This window comes from Ruditapes philippinarum, unplaced genomic scaffold, assembly GCF_026571515.1.
Source record: "Ruditapes philippinarum isolate M1 unplaced genomic scaffold, ASM2657151v2 ctg1319_1_1_1_1, whole genome shotgun sequence".
In the NCBI taxonomy this organism is placed as follows: Eukaryota; Metazoa; Mollusca; class Bivalvia; order Venerida; family Veneridae; genus Ruditapes; species Ruditapes philippinarum.
This window is the reverse complement of record NW_026866837.1, coordinates 412,402-429,549: the sequence shown is the minus strand read 5'-3', so window position 1 is coordinate 429,549 and position 17,148 is coordinate 412,402. Positions and strand designations below refer to the sequence as shown.

Sequence of the window (17,148 nt, the reverse complement as noted above, 5' to 3'; positions counted from 1 at the left end):
CTTCTAATTGTATAAACTTATCTTTACAACTGTTCTACACTTTTGGCCCGTTCTACCATGAGGGGAAGTGTAGACCATGCAGTTTATCTGCTTGAATTTTTTTTTTCTTTTTCAGCTCAATTTTATATAGTGTTTTTATCTTTAACAACTGTTCTACACTTTTTGCCCAGGTCCATCATGAAGGGGAAGTGCAGACCATGCAGTTTATCTACTTTAATTTTTTTTTCTACTTCAGCTCAATTTTATATAGTGTTTTTTTATCTTTAACAACTGTTCTACACTTTTAGGCCAGTTCTACCATGAAGGGGAAGTGCAGACCATGCGGTTTTTTTAATGTTATTTCTTTAATAAACTGTTCTGACTTTTAATTTATCTTTACTCATCTATTTTACTTATTTTTACAGTGTTCTACATTTATTGACCTGAACATCTACTAGTCATGACAAACCTGTACATCTAATCTTAATGGGTCAAAGTGTTCCTGAATTATTGATCTGAACACCCTTATGATGATATTTACCTTGCCTTGAACTTAATCAATGATAAATCTACCAGTCATTACCAACCTGACCACCTCATTTGATGACAATAAGCCATGGCTTTCCCTAGTTGACCAATCTGATGACCATAAGCCATGGCTTTCCCTAGTTGACCAATTAACTTCTTTAACTACTTGGCATGATTAACTTTAAAAGCCCAATCATTGACCAAAACTTTCTCCGGTTATTGGTCAGACATGGATATTGGATATTGAAGCTCTGATTATGGAATGGTGGGGGATGTGTAGCAAAACCAAAACACACGACTTTATAAACTATAGACTTACAGTGACAGACTTACCATTCTTCAGAGCTTCAATCAAAGGTTAATATTTTGAAAAACTAGCTAAACACCATTTCCGGTACTTTCTGTACATAGCTCTCGGGAATTCACCTAAATGTTGTGTAATATTGTAACAATCTGTATGTTTTAGGCCTTTTTGGGATTAAAGTGAAATAAAACAATTATTTCATTGTTAGAAAATAACAAGATATGTTTGTAAAACATGTATGCCCCCTATCAGCAGCCAATTATTAATGTGATAAGGTTATTATGCATGACTTCTGACCCAGTGATCAAACAATTAATAAGGGTTATCAAGTATCTACTGGTCATGACCTTGACCTTTGACCCCTTGACCCAAAACTCAATAGGGGTCATCTGCTGGTCAAGACCAATCATCATACAAAGTTTGAAGTTCCTAGGCCTAAGCGTTTTTAGTTAATTGATCAGAAACCGTTTTTACCTACAAGGTCAATGTGACCTTGACCTTTGACCCCTTGACCCCAAAATCAATAGGGGTCATTTGCTGGTCATGACTAATCACCATGCCAAGTTTGAAGTTCCTAGGCCTAAGGGTTCTTTTATTATTGATCCGAAACCGTTTTAACATACAAGGTCAATGTGACCTTGACCTTTGACCCCAAAATCAATAGAGGTCATCTGCTGGTCATGACCATCACCATGCCAATTTTGAAGTTCCTAGGCCGAAGCGTTCTTTAGTTATTGATCAGAAACCGTTTTTACTTACAAGGTCAATGTGACCTTGACCTTTGACCCTTGAACCCAAAATCAATAGGGGAAATCTGCTGGTCATGAAAAATCACCATACCAAGTTTGAAGTTCCTAGGCCTAAGCATTCTTAAGTTATTGATCAGAAACCATTTTACTTACAAGGTCAATGTGACCTTGACCTTTGACCCCTTGACCCAAAACTCAATAGGGGTCATCTGCTGGTCACCACCAATCATCATACAAAGTTTGAAGTTCCTAGGCCTAAGCGTTTTTAGTTAATTGATAGGAAACCGTTTTTACCTACAAGGTCAATGTTACCTTGACCTTTGACCCCTTGACCCCAAAATCAATAGGTCATCTGCTGGTCATGACCAAACACCATACCAAGTTTGAAGTTCCTAGGCCTAAGGGTTCTTAAGTTATTGATCGGAAAGCATTTTTACCTACAAGGTCAATGTGACCTTGCCCTTTGACCCCTTAACCCCAAAATCAATAGGGGTCATCTGCTGGTCATGACCAATCACCATACCAAGTTTGAAGTTCCTAGGCCTAAGGGTTCTTTAGTTATTGATCGGAAACTGTTTTTACCTAAGAGGTCAATGTGACCTTGACCTTTGACCCCTTGACCCAAAATCAATAGGGGTCATCTACTGATCATGACCAATCACCATATCAAGTCCCTAGGCCTAAGGGTTCTTTCGTTATTGATCGGAAACCGTTTTTACCTACAAGGTCAATGTGACCTTGACCTTTGACCCCTTAACCCCAAAATCAATAGGGGTCATCTGCTGGTCATAACCAATCACCATACCAAGTTTGAAGTTCCTAGGCCTAAGGGTTCTTTTGTTATTGATCGGAAACCGTTTTTACCCAAGAGGTCAATGTGACCTTGACCTTTGACCCCTTGACCCCAAAATCAATAGGGGTCATCTACTGATCATGACCAATCACCATACCAAGTTTGAAGTTCCTAGGCCTTAAGGTTCTTTACTTATTGATCGGAACCGTTTTTTGCTTACAAAGGTCAATGTGACCTTGACCTTTGACCCCTAGACCCAAAATCAATAGGGGTCATCTACTGATCATGACCAATCACCATACCAAGTTTGAAGTTCCTAGGCCTTAAGGTTCTTTAGTTATTGATCGGAAACCGTTTTTGCTTACAAGGTCAATGTGACCTTGACCTTTGACCCCTTGACCCCAAAATCAATAGGGGTCATCTACTTGTCATGACCAATCACCATACCAAGTTTGAAGTTCCTAGGCCTAAGGGTTCTATAGTTGTCACTCGGAAACCATTTGGTCTACGGACCGACGGACCGACAGACCGACGGACCGACAAGTGCAAAGCAATATACCCCCTTTTCTTCGAAATGGGGGCATAATTAGAATATCATTGTATTAATAATTCCATGAAATAAAATGAGATTTTCTGCTTAAACTTAAAGAAATAATATATCTCAAACGGTGATTTTATAGCTAAACAAAACTGTTTGGAGTTTGGATGTGATAATATCACAAGGTCATAGCCCGAGTGATATAATGAGCACATCTAAATGACAAACAATTATTTTATCAAGCTATAAAATCACAGATTTGGATATCTTATTTCAATTCTAACACATCAACAAATAAATGAGCCGCGTCACGACAAAACCAACATATAGAGTTTGCGACCAGCATGGATCCAGACCAGCCTGCGCTTCCGCGCGGTCTGATCAAGATCCATGCTGTTCGCTATCAGTTTCTCTACTTGTTATAGGGTTTGTAAGCGAACAGTATGGATCCTGATCAGACTGCACAAATGCGCAGGCTGGTCTGGATCCATGCTGGTCGCAAACCCACTATATTGTTTTTGTCATGACGCGGCTCAAATGTGTAAAATATGCGATAGATAGTAACCACCTGAAACTCTAAAATAATTATAAAAAATAGATATATCACATAATAATGGCGTTTATTATATACTGATAAATGAAATATGAAATAAAATTTGTATTTTCATTTTCCGTATTTTTCACTGTAAAAGATATATTTTTCACTGCAGTTAAACATATTTTACATATTTTTACTTGTGTCTTGCCGGATTACTTTCTTCTAAATTCAGCCAATGAACAAAATTTAAGAAGTAATCTTTCAAATTTTAATATAAAAAATGTATATAATAAACAGAAAATTCAAGACTTTTTCTATAATACAGGATTTATTTTCATCTTGTGGTATGAAAAGTATCATATTTCACTCGTGGCGGTAGCCACTCATGAAATATTTGTTTTCATACCACTCAATGAAATAAATTGTGTATTTATAAAAAAAATTGAATATCCTCTATAAACTTCATAAGGTGTATATACTTCATTAGGTGTAATCCCCCAGAGCTAAATCTGTAACTACCGGAAAACAGTATGTGTCAAAAAGGTCAATAGCTACACTTCTCCCAATACTGCCTAGTGTAAAACAGCACACTTCCAGATTCATATTGTTTTAAATGAAAATAATTATATGTTCCATCATTAAGTTAAATATTTAGATTTGAAGTTCAGAAAACTACAAAAATTTACTATTAAGCCATAAGTAAGAGTTATATTTATTTCCTTTTATGTATTAAAATATTTGTAACATTGGGTCAATATTATTCCTTTAATAAGTGGTTAGAATTAATATAACAATACTTTTAAATTTTGTAAAAGCTAATTTTGAATTGAATCAAAGAAGTATGCATATCTGTTTTTTTTTTACTTTTTCCTAAATTTTGATTGATTTTTGAAGAAAGTAAAATATCTGGATGTGTGCAGTTTTAACTTCTAGCATGTCCCAAGCCATGGTAAAAGCAGAGGGGGGGAAATGAATCTTGTATTTGTATTATCAATGTTATTTTACATATCACTAAACATTTTTACATTTTTGATTGCATTGTTCACCATTGTCTTGATGTCTGAAGTGATAGAGAATAATTAATAGGTTGGTGCCTTGGATCTGGCGAGGCGGAGGAATTTATTGGGTGAGCCTTTGGTCAGACAGTTCTCCAGCCATAGGACCAATCATTCTATTTATCCTGTTATCGATTTTTTCTGTTATCGACTAGTTCTTATCATTCTGATATATTTTACAAGCAAAATTGTCAAACCAGTCGTTTTAGTGATTTTAAGTCATTTTTACTTGTTTTGCCGCATAACGTCATGCGTTCTTTTTCAAGACTTCATCATATGACGTCACAGTTCCAATGTTGAAATTTAGTTCCGTAAATTTTTTCGAATTTGTTACATTTTCACACAATGTATGCAGTCATTTACTTGCTTCTCCTATAGAAGCAAAATTAACGTACATGACAGAATTTATTCCTGTTGATAATTCAATTTAGTGTTGTTTTTTTTATTCATCAGAACAGCTCATGCCTTAGATTGGTAAAATAAGAACCATAAGGAATAGAAAATTTTACAAAATCTTTTAGAAATGTGTAATCATATGAAAAAGAAACATTTTAATTGTGTGTGTTTTTTTGTTGTTGTTTTTTTATTCTTATGTACTAAATAGTTGAAATGATTCTGAAAAATCCTTTAAATAAGTTTTAAAAAAGAATTTTCAGGATAAAATTATGAATTTTGGCCAGTTTTTCATTTATAATAGACCTAAATTTGGCAATTTGAAAACTATATATAGATGTAAAAAAGTAGGAAGAATGTTAATCTTTTAATAACCAGCCATAAATTTTAAGCTCTTGTAGTTTAATTGTCAAAATGCCTCTTTATTGTATCACATACATAAGAGGAGTTCTGAGTTCAAATCTCAGCAAGAGTTCTTATTTGCTGATTCATGGTTTGTAAAATTAAAATAGGGCTATGAATTTTTATGTCTATATTAAAGTTTTTGTTTTTATAAGTCATTGTTTTTATTTGACAGTTATTAAAATCAAGGTTTTTTAAACTTGATTAGAACTCTGACAGTATGATTAAAAAAAAATCTATTCTTATTTAATGAAATTCTTCGAGAATCTATCATAGTATAAAGCGACTTGACGAGTAAAATATCACTTGCCACAATGTCCAAGCGTAAATAGTGTTTGACAAATGGTAAAATGTACTAAATTTTCTGTACGTTTTCTTATTTTGACATCTGATTACTCAACTGCCGGCATATAATATGATAATATTTGCTAATCGTGAAATTCGCTCATATCTAGAGGAATACTAAATGATCAAGGAGTCCTATACGAATGCTAAATGCAAGATATCAAAATGGCCCAAAACATTTCCCATTTCGAATAAGACCAAGCTTGTCTGTCGATTTTCGTGTTGACCGTGCATTTCATACTGTGCATGTTTTTCACATATTTGCCGTTTCTGTTAAAATGAAATTTTTGTCTTGATATTCAATCAATATTTCAAGTTTGAAATGAATATTTGTGATGGTTTTGGGGAAAATATAAAAAGGGAGAAATGCCTTGCAAGATCATCTTAATTCCTTTAGAAATGCATTTTACTTTTATATAAAATAGGTATTTTATGTTTTAAGTGAATATGTTTGAATTTTTGAGCAATAAGCCGTAACAAGGCGAAAACATAATCGAAAACATAACCAAAAAGGTTAACCAACGCCGACACGTTTAGCTTTTCATTAATGAAAGAAAATCATTTCTCGGGAGTAAATAGTTAGCTGTCATTTGGTCACGGAGGCCACTCATACCTTTTGATATAAATGCAAATATTGTGTTAAACAATAGCTAAAAGTAATGACATATGATATACAATTATATCAAACATCAAACACATATCAGTTTCCGGAGCCTAATTCCCTTAAGTATGCAAGTCATAAGTGATTGCATTTGGAAACCCGTTGAACATTTCAAAACAAGGCAATGTCAAAACCCAAGTTAACCATTTTTTACGTCCCCGCGAGGGGTTTGACATTATCGGAAGATAGATAACAACCGCATGTACATTAATTATTAGAGCAACCTGATTAATAAAATCAGCTCCTAACTAACGCTACAAGTAAACATAAGATTTGAACTTTTATCATGTTGAAATTATCTGTACATTGTAGTCTATTAAATTTAAATGCATTGGCTGCGGTTGTATTAACAAACATATTAGCGAAACAAAGTAACCACAATTAAATGATATCATATTCGACATTCAAGTATAATCTTTCATAAGCATCAGCTTAATTGTTATGTCACCGGTTTACTGTATGAAAATTGTTTGGTCTTTGGGCCCCAGATCAGTGGGGTTTCCTTGAATACTTAAGTTGTTCAGATGTGTGTCGAGAAACATCAGTCATTGATAAAATAGAGAAAAAAAGAACCCCTAAAGAAAGTCCAAAACGGCAAAATTGAAAATGTTGCAGGTTCCGTTTGATAAAGCCCAAATTAACACTGTCCCGGTAATGGCCACGGTATCGCTAATGTGTCTTAAGCTGGTGAACCGAGGTGTTCCGTGGTGTTTTTCTGAGAAATCAAATTGCGTTTACACATCCCCGACAGAGCCCAGGTGTATTCCCGGTTCAGAACCCGATATAGCACCGGATATATACGATAAGCGCCGATGCTAAATCGGTGTATTCCCGCTTGATTCCGGTGGAAACCCGACAAGACACGGTTTCATCACGGTCCATCCCGATCATCGCCGTTTTTGCCACGGTAATGCTATTGGTGATGCCGGCACTGTGCCGGCGACGCCCTGGTAATGCACCGATGCTTCCTGTTCAAGTTTATGAGAATAAAACTGACTGACCACGTTGACATCAGTCATTTGGTAAAAAGACAGAAGAGATACCATCCGAAGGAAAGGGGATGAAAGTTAGAAAAAAACTGTGTCTACAACACCTTCAGAAGTTTAGGTACCTGAAGCTGAAAATGCACCAGCTGAAGAATTTTTCCTTCTCTCATTTAACAAATTGTCCATGCTCGTGTTCCTTCTCTAAACAAAATGATCCAAAGTAGCACTTCAAGTTTATATATTCCTGTTCTTTAAATTTCCTGTATCGGCATGAGGTCGTTACACCACCGTCTATCATCGTTGTATAACCATACTTGTCTGCAATTATCGGGACATTACCGGCTCCAACCGGAGCGTTGTTGTCAGTGACCTCAATGTACCCTGGCTCTACCGTAGCTCTGCCTGTTTTACAGTGGCAACATCGTGTCATCACCGGGACTTTGCCGTTTGGACATTGATTGACACGCATCCCGGTTTACTACGATTTGTCACGGTATGGGTGCAGTATAGATACGGTGGTTTCCCAGCAATTCCCTGTTCCAAGCCGATAGAACACGGGTTTGGGCTTCCTCTCGGTGAGTGCCGGTGAGCCCCGGTTGTATTAAACATTTGAAGACAGCCGTGGTGATCTCTCAGTTTGTTCCGGTTTACTATGGTTTGTCCCTTTACTTCACGGAATTTTAACGACCCAACGCCGGTTTACCACGGTTGATCATGGTTGACTAAACCGTGGCTAACCGGGACATCAAACCGGGACTGTGTAAATGGGGCTTAAACCGGCCTAGTATGACTGTATTACTATTAGTACTAGCAAGAAAAAAGGTCTTCAAATCAATGAAATTACTTAAAACGAATTCTGATCGCGACAATATCATAATACTTTTAAGATGTTGTCAATCAGGGTTATAAATGAAAAAGGGAGACAAAAGAAAAATACTTATCTATTGAGACTTGAATTTCAATTGTATCTTTCTAGAATACGCTTTCTAGCGTCAATATTACATTATATAGCAGCTCAAATCCTCGATATTTAGGTTCATAAAAGAAAACAATTAAAACAAAGATACTTTTTGTTAAATGGCAATTACAGTAAAAATAACTATGAGAGCGTTTTAAATTAAAATACTACTGCTTTTAATCATGATTTTAACATGAATTTATATCTTGCGACATTTAACGGTAGTGTTGCGACATTTAACGGTAGCGGAAATTCGTGCGACATTTAACGTTAACATTGCGACATTTAACGGCAAATGATTTTGCGACATTTAGCGGCACTTGCGACATTTAGCGGTAAGTGCGACATTTAGCGGCGTTGCGACATATAACGGCGCCACAATGCGACATATAACGTTCTGAACTAAATGTTAATACATTTTTTTCTTCATAAACTTTTACCTTTATTTATCCTGTTATCAATAAACTTATTATAAAAAAAACTTTTATTTACCTGTCTCTTCGAAATATTTTGTTTTTCTCGAAACACTGTCCAGGTAACACTTTCGTAACACCTTGGTGTGGTTAATGAGCCACGGTACCGGAAGTACTTTTCTGGCGAGTGTGGTAGATAATTCCTTATTGGCACAACTGCAATTTCTACTTGATTGTTCCAATCTGAGTTGAAAAAATGTTGACAAGAAAATGTATATTAGAGTATTTTAGTCTCCTTCAATCATTGCTGGCCGGTTTCATATAAGAAAATGTTGTTGTGACAATATAATGGTTCGATCTTTTGAAAAATAGCTGCTGGATACTGCTTCTAAATCAAGTTAACATATTCAAATCACTTAACTATTTTTAAGAAAAAAATAAATATTTCAAAAGATTGGTTCGCCTGTTATCACTTTGTTTTAACATTTTAAAGATTGTTAAATGATTAATACAGTCCTGACATTTCAGTTCCAAAACGTTAAAATGATCCAGAAAGAAGATTGATTTATCTAACAAATTACCTGGATCGCGTATGCTCGGAATAGCATGAATTAGAGGTTCAAATAAGGGGTTATCTCGGTGTGAAATCTTAAACAAAATCCCCAGCACAGCCAAACCATCAGGAGCCTTTGCTGCGTCTTTTATACTTTCATACTTTTCATGATTCCAGCTTACAATATGCATCTAGATGCAGAAAAATAAAAAATAAATGTTATCATTGTTATTGGATTTTAATTGAAATTAACTGAATTCTAACCTAGTGATAAAAGTTCACAATGAAAGTGAGAGATATCTTTTTTTCTTTCTTTTAAGAGACCGGCTGATAGAAAACCGAATACCTCTTAATTTTCCAAATATTTAGCAAATAAGAATAAAACTCCAGTACAAAATACTCTTTAAAGAGGATAAAATGAAATTGCTTCCAAATTGCAAATAAAGTATGCCAGGGGTATTTAAGTTGTAAAGTAAGTACAATAGACAATAAAAATAATTTAATCTTTAAACAATATATGTTTTAAAAATTGTCATGAAAAGTCTGTTAAAAATTTCACCTCCATTGGGGCGGCTTTTTCATTAACTGTATGTTCAGCACCTTGGTCGTTTTCATCACCCCAGTGAAAATGAAACTGGGCAATCCTGTACGTGTGATTCAGCCCTCCATTGGCAAGTAGATGTAGACCCCATGTATTGACTTGAACTGGTTTAAAGGCAAAAATGATAACAGTTATTTACAGTTATTAATTGTGAATTATTTTACATTGGCTTTAAAATAGATTGTAGATATTGAAATTTAAATTGTGATATTATTTATCATTTTCGAATGTCAAACATAATATATTTTTACAGAAAAAAAAACGTTTTCTATATAAAAAGCCTGAATTCAATCATAGATGCTACAAACTATTGACGGTGTTAAATGCTTAATAATATGAGCCGCGTCACGACAAAACCAACATAATGGTTTAGCGACCAGCATGGATCAAGACCAGCCTGCGCATCCGCGCAGTCTGATCAGGATCCATGCTGTTCGCTATCAGTTTCTCTACTTGTTAAAGGGTTGGTAAGCGAACAGCATGGATCCTGATCAGACTGCGCGGATGCGCAGGCTGGTCTGGATCCATGCTGGTCGCAAACGCATTACGTTGGTTTTGTCGTGACGCGGCTCATATATTGTTTTAATGCTAGGAAAAATAATGTATTGCAGGCAATTCAGCAAAGTTCAGCATGGTTGACAATAAAATTCAAATTACATCATTACCACATGAGCATTAGATATATAGTATTAAACTCTTACTTGTGTGTCCATTGTTGTGGGCAAAATATCTTGCTCCCCAATATGGCGGATCGTAGAAGATGAATTTACTTAAATTTGGTTTAAACTTTGTTTTCCGCGGACGTATATTGACTGGTGATTGGTATTTTCCCGCGCATTTGTTTGGAAATAGTTCCGGCCACTCTTCTGGTCCTTAATGGTAGAAATTTGACAAAGGCATAAAAATCATTTTCTAAAAAAATGTTGCAATACAACTCTAAATATAAAAACATGTAAATTTACTAAATAATTAAAGTTTAACCAAACTAATCATTTATACCATCTATCAAACAAAATGCTTTAACATAGATGTTTAATAATTTATATTGATATATAAACAAAATATGATTTTAAAATAAGGCCTTTAAGGAATCGATGAAATACAACAATTATAAAATCTAGATGTCCTTACCGTTATAATCTCCATATCCCCAGTGCGTTACAGCTGAAAAATTATCTTTTATATTATTTTACCAATATCAAATTTTTCATTTTTTCTTATTTACATTAAAGTAGAATAATTCAGTTTGATATTGGAAAATGTTTTGGGTAAAATATAAATCTGCCTGAAGTACAAAAAAGACTGCTCCACTGAACGTTTAAAGTAAATTCCCGTTGTTATTTACAGAACTTTTATTGGACCATGAGAGTTGTTTACCATTTACGTGAAGTATATTATAGAATTGAAAGGAAATATAGCAAAATGTAAACGTATTTTGTCTTTCCCATGTTCACTTAATATATATCCATGAATGGACATATGTCACTTTAAATAAACATATCAATTTTACATTATTAATTCACAAAACTGTTTAGAATCATTTTATTAAGAAATATTATTAAATGACAAAATTAATCTTCGTTCATTTGCTAAAAAAATGTTTATTGGTAAGATAGGGGCAAATGCAGCATTTAACATTGTATAACACTCACCAGGAATGACTGCCCCTTCATAAACTGTAATACAAATAAGAGAGAAAATAGCATGTTTGTTCACATTTTTATGTTTTAAATAATAAAATTTCAAGTATATGTTAAATGATATATATAACATATTACAGTCATGATCCATGAGTAGACAAAATTAACAGCACAGTAAAGCAATCATTTTACTGTACAATACGGAATATATTTGGACTCGTATACAGCTTGAAAAGTCATATTGGACTCGTCTATCGGCTCGGTTAATATGACTTTTCAAGCTGTGTTCTCTTCTAAATATATTTCCGCTGTGTACAGTAAAATGTATAATAACATATAAATATTGTATCTGTACTATTCTACACTATATTGTATAAATATTCCACAACGAATATGTAAAATATTCATTGACAGCTTTTAAAAGAAAAGAATATAAAAAATATAACATTTGCATACCGTCGTACATGTATGATTGCCCATTTATACATGTTATAAAAACATGGATAGTTAAAAAGATAATTTTAACATCCATTGACTTAAAATTTTACATCGAATTACAACATAAGGAATTGTATATGTGATCCTCGTCTGCTGCTTAACTTCAAAATGCTATTTTAATTCACTCTTTATTTATCATTATTTTTTCAATGTGAAAATCAAAACATGAAAACAAATTATTGTTTACAAATAAGCGCAGCGTAAGAGATTTATACAGTTCCTTCCTTTTCATTACTTCATGATACAATAAAAATTAAAGCCAAAAACATACTTGTATGTTATCGTTTTCTTGTTGTTTTTTTTTTTCAGCTTCAGCTATAATTGCTATAAATACAATTGTGGGAAATTTTTAAAGACAATTTTTAAGAATGATTTAATTTTTTATTGTTTTATAAAATTCAGGTACGTTAAAAACATAACATATCAAGAAGATTCATATTTATAAATAAATTCTCTAACACACTCAAATGTAACAGCCAAGACATTGACATCACGTATTTTGATGCATTAATACATATTCTCGTATATTCAAATCTTAGCAGCCGTGCTTGAATCATTTGGACAGTTACATAAATAGACATCGTGTTTGTCAGGATTTATATCGAGACAAATAAAACATGTCGTAAATCTAAAAACGAAAAATATGTGAACCGTACAATTTGGTTTGTTCTAGTACAGATTTCCGGAAACCAACATCCAAAGAAAAGAATACAGCTTATTGGGACAATCAAAAATTGTCGTTTTCACTTACATGTTTCCTACCTATCGTTATAAAAAAAAATATCCCAAAATATACCTGCAAAGTGGTTCTTAATTTTATGGTGCTGAAGTAAGTCTATAAAGGTGGGCTAGGTGACATTGTCAGTGATCAATACTCATTGAACAATGCTTATAATTGATGGGTAAAGATGAAAGTTAACGGTGTCATTAGTAATGCCCATATGTCAAACTAAATAATTTCGAATAATTATACAGAAATGACCATGAATATAGGTTTTAATGCACTTTTTACGTGCAATAACATATTTAGAAGCAGGAGGGCGCATTTAAAGCCCGAGTCGGCAGGGGAGTAGTGCATTAGCGGCATTCTTGAACATATATCTCTAATTCAGTTTTCTGTTTGTTGGATAAAAAGAACATTTTAACCTTAAATTTTCCACATGCTAGTGCGATGTCATTTGAAAGTAAAACTACTCTGGTTGTCGTAGAATTAAGCTGTTTTACAATGCGCACAAAGTCATGCTTGTTACCGTTTATGTATACTTGCGTGCGCAGTATATATGCAAGAGTTATTCTTTTTTAAATGGCAGTGATTAAACTTCAGTGATTTATATCACATGTACTTGCAAACTGGTGTTTATATTATGAATTGTAAAATATCATTTTGTGCATGTGAACCGTTGTAATTTATATCTCGAATATGTTGTGGCTACAATTTTATATTTTGAGGCCTTGTTATAATAAACTAAGACAACAATTTAATATCAAGACATCATGTCATGACGAAAGTTTATATAGATTGCCAAAATATTGATCTGCGTTCCAAAAAAGTAGCATTGAAGCTGGAAATCGTTGCAAACTTTAATAAACTTTACCGGCTTTGGGGATTAGATTCCTGTGCCTTTGGATTCGAATCGTACATTACTCTATACCAAAGCACTCACAATTGATATTTATTTCGTAAACAAAACAACTCGCTCAATAACGTTGAGGGAATAAAAACAACAATAACGGTCTAGTATGCATGTAATTACAAATACTCAATATGATATGGACAAATACATTGTTACATTTATTAAACAGTTAATATAATTACTTGTGCATATAAAGAAAACCCACGTTAAATAGTGTGCTAACAAAAGAAATACTGTATAGTATAACAAGTAAATGATTAATAAAGTAACAACATGTCGAAATAAAAGTGTAAACTACAACAATGTGTCGTCATAGAATATTTTAAAATATCCTATACATCTTGTTATAAATGACACCAATGCAGGCTTTCTCGTAAATCCTTTGATACGATATCTAACTTGTATCTATATATAATAAGTGTCAAGGTCTTGAACACAATAGATGTTAAAACAAATGACTTATTTATGACTTAAAACATTAAATCTTCATTGTAGAGATGTAAATGAAAATATATTAAAGTTTAAGTTAAGATTAATTTGATATGGATGGCCAATTATAGAAACATTACCGCCTTCTCCCCCTCAAATTTCAGTCATATTTATCAGTATAATAAACGAAAGAAAATGATAAAGAAAGTGAAATAAGCATGTTGTCAAATAAACACATAAACTGAACAATTACTTTTTCAGTAACAAGAGCAAATACGTAATTATGAACAGTATTTCAAGATCATATAATTAAAAAAAAACACAATTAATAGATGTTTATGCTATATGTGAAGCAAATCCCGTTTATACATTTTTATAAAAAAAATCATAATTAATATAATCAAACTAAAAGTCAATCTAATGAATGTTTTTAAAGCAAATCTTTTCGAAACTTATTATTTGGCGTTAAACCAAATCACATTTGTGTAAACAGTTGTCGTTCCTCGTGAAAGATGGTCACCAACAGCCCACCTACTGCTTCTCACCACGCCAGAGTTAGTTGTTATTGTATACAACCAGGTGAGCTTATCTAATATGACATCAAACTTGTATTCGTTTCCGTTTGGTTTAAGAAGTACGGAACGTATATGCTGTGCACCGAATGCGGATTTAGAACCATTAAATTCTATATTGTCGGCTTCCATTAAATTATACTCCCCAGCAGAACTTATCCAGGCATATCGTACATCTGCTCCATCCTGAAAGAAGTTTGTCCTTACAAATTAAATGATTCAACACTAAATCTCAACCAATTATATTAGTTTTTCCCATAACGTGAGTAGATTAGGCAAACATGATTCTTGCTAAAAGATAACACATAGATTAAAATGTTTTAAGGTGTCATTTTAAACATATAATGATGGATCGTCTATTCTGTCGATTTTTCGTACTCATTAAACAAGCATTTATACACTTTTACTTGATTAAAGATTTGTTAGTCTTATAATTACATGTGTTTCGATTTATCTAGTATATGTTTCCATCAAAGAATGACCAAAACCCTATTACCTTTATATCATTTGCAAGCTGCTCTTTGGAACCAATGTTTACAGAGCTAGGTCCAACATCAAGTACCATATTCCATTCTCGACTGTCAATAAACCACTTCATATCGGCAGCCCCGCTTAACAATGAACATTGCCCCTCGTCAATAAAGTAATTAGCTGTCTCTACTTTACCATTTGTATTTACTAACGTCCAATCCCATTGCCATTTGCCAGTCGTACCCTCTAGCATTTCTATGCTTGTCTTTTTAAGCATATTTGGTAGAAATGCAGTTATCACGTTTTTATTGACTATTACATTAGTAGCTTGAGATAGTATGTTATTGATCATTAGTTTCACACGATGTCCACCTTTAACTGCATTAATCAATTGTTGGTTCAACATACCCTGACGTAAAAAGCGTCTCCTGCCGTACAGAGTGAGATAAACCACCAGTGTGCGTCTTTCTGCGATGGCTAAAATGATAATTATGATGATGTAGACGGTGAGAAAACATGCCTTTATAATAAATATCTCTCGCCCAATGCTTAAATGTTAACATATTTTAATGTACAAAACATCTTTGCAAAAACAGGCATAAACATGTCGCTAAAATATATTGCATTATTTATCATGCAATATAAATGATATAACATGTCTATTAAAAGTACTTTTTAAAGCGATTCAAGTTTCATCGTGTCGTTAAAGTTTCCACTATCATTCGCCAAATGAGTGTGGCCAAAATGGTTGGCAACAGAAAATGGTGACTTTTATAAAAAAAAGAAGAATATGTCACTTTTTATAGAGAAAGAACAAATCACCGGTCCAATAAAACGACCATGCCACGTGGATTCTAAAGGTCATATTGATCACACAAGTGATGTTTCGACGGTGGGCACCAGAAAATGGTGATTTTTTACACACCAAAATTATGACACTTTTTATAGAGAAATAACAAATCGCAGGATCTTAAGGTCATATTTCTTGGGCTAGAGCTTTGTGCATTATATTGCTTTTAAGAAGAACCTCTAAACTAATACAGTATCTAATCAGCATGGAAATCAAATATAAGAATTATATATTTTCAAAGCTGAATGAAAAAAAAACAGCTCCTCCGTGGAGGCCGACAATTTATCTGTTTGCACATGATCTTTCACTGTAAATATTCAATTCAAATAGATCACAATAATCAACTTTTTTTTATTAACACAAAAATACTAAATGGTCAAAATGAATTAAAATCAACGATGAGAGACTCATGATTTTTTTAAATACAAACTGTTAATTTGACTCTCAGGGCCAAGTCGTTGTTTCCTTATAAGTAAAAGGTTGAGATGTTAAGTCACTACGTTAATCAAAAGCTGAGCTTTTACTGTAAAACATTTCCAGTTTACTGTATCTTTGTGCTTTCAATGAAACGAAAGTTTGTATAAGCGTTTTCCAGCGATTTCCCAGTAATTGCCTAATGCAAAACCTAATGAAAATTATAAACCTGCTGTCCCTGATAAAGTTCGATAAAACCAAACTCCAACTTTTTCTCCTTTGTTTTTCGCTTAAATGATCCTATGTACATGTTTGACGGACTATGGAAGAAAGTATAACGTAACATGATTTTCTGGTTCAGATTACTCGATGGAATTTAGCTTTTTGGAAAGGGAGATCCCTCAGAAGCAAATGGAAAAAAAAGGCAGAAATACATGAAAAATGCAGACTGAATGAGTCTGCTCATCGGAGATAATAAAGTTCTCTAGCAAACATGTTACTAAATTTACGACACTGGCAAACATTAATCATATTTTAAACTGTCTAGTAGTAGTAGTTAACCTTTGCCACTACTATGGAGTAAGGTCAAGCCTGCGCTATTGCGTAGTCAAACCAAGCTCTATACTGTTGACTTACTAAATGGTTGATTTTTACCTTTATATTTCCAAAATGATAATATGAAAGCTTGAAAGTAAGTAATTGAGCAAGTTCAGGGTTGATATAAATTCGAACAATTTTATGTATGTTGTAGGATTTTCCTAAAATAAGTCTTTCATGCAAACTTCCATGTGTCCACATCAACAAGGTTGTCGTCAATGTATTTAACGGTATTTAGATAACAAAC

General features: G+C 33.5%; 1 protein-coding gene and 1 long non-coding RNA gene across 2 annotated transcripts; both read right to left on the bottom strand.

Moving 5' to 3' along the window:
* Positions 1–1,263: 1,263 nt before the first annotated feature.
* On the bottom strand, positions 1,264–2,552 carry LOC132733854 (uncharacterized). Its single transcript, XR_009626231.1, has 2 exons — positions 1,734–2,552; positions 1,264–1,590 (listed from the first exon to the last, which is right to left on the bottom strand). It is a non-coding gene; the product is annotated as an uncharacterized LOC132733854 (long non-coding RNA).
* A 4,620-nt stretch (positions 2,553–7,172) lies between these two features.
* Positions 7,173–12,030, bottom strand: LOC132733850 (carbonic anhydrase 1-like). Its single transcript, XM_060720570.1, has 8 exons — positions 11,893–12,030; positions 11,449–11,472; positions 10,928–10,960; positions 10,498–10,668; positions 9,755–9,900; positions 9,224–9,386; positions 8,722–8,885; positions 7,173–7,253 (listed from the first exon to the last, which is right to left on the bottom strand). Exons 1-8 carry the CDS (start codon positions 11,966–11,968, stop codon positions 7,173–7,175), a joined length of 858 nt encoding a protein of 285 aa, XP_060576553.1. The 5' UTR covers positions 11,969–12,030.
* Between the last annotated feature and the right edge of the window lie 5,118 nt (positions 12,031–17,148).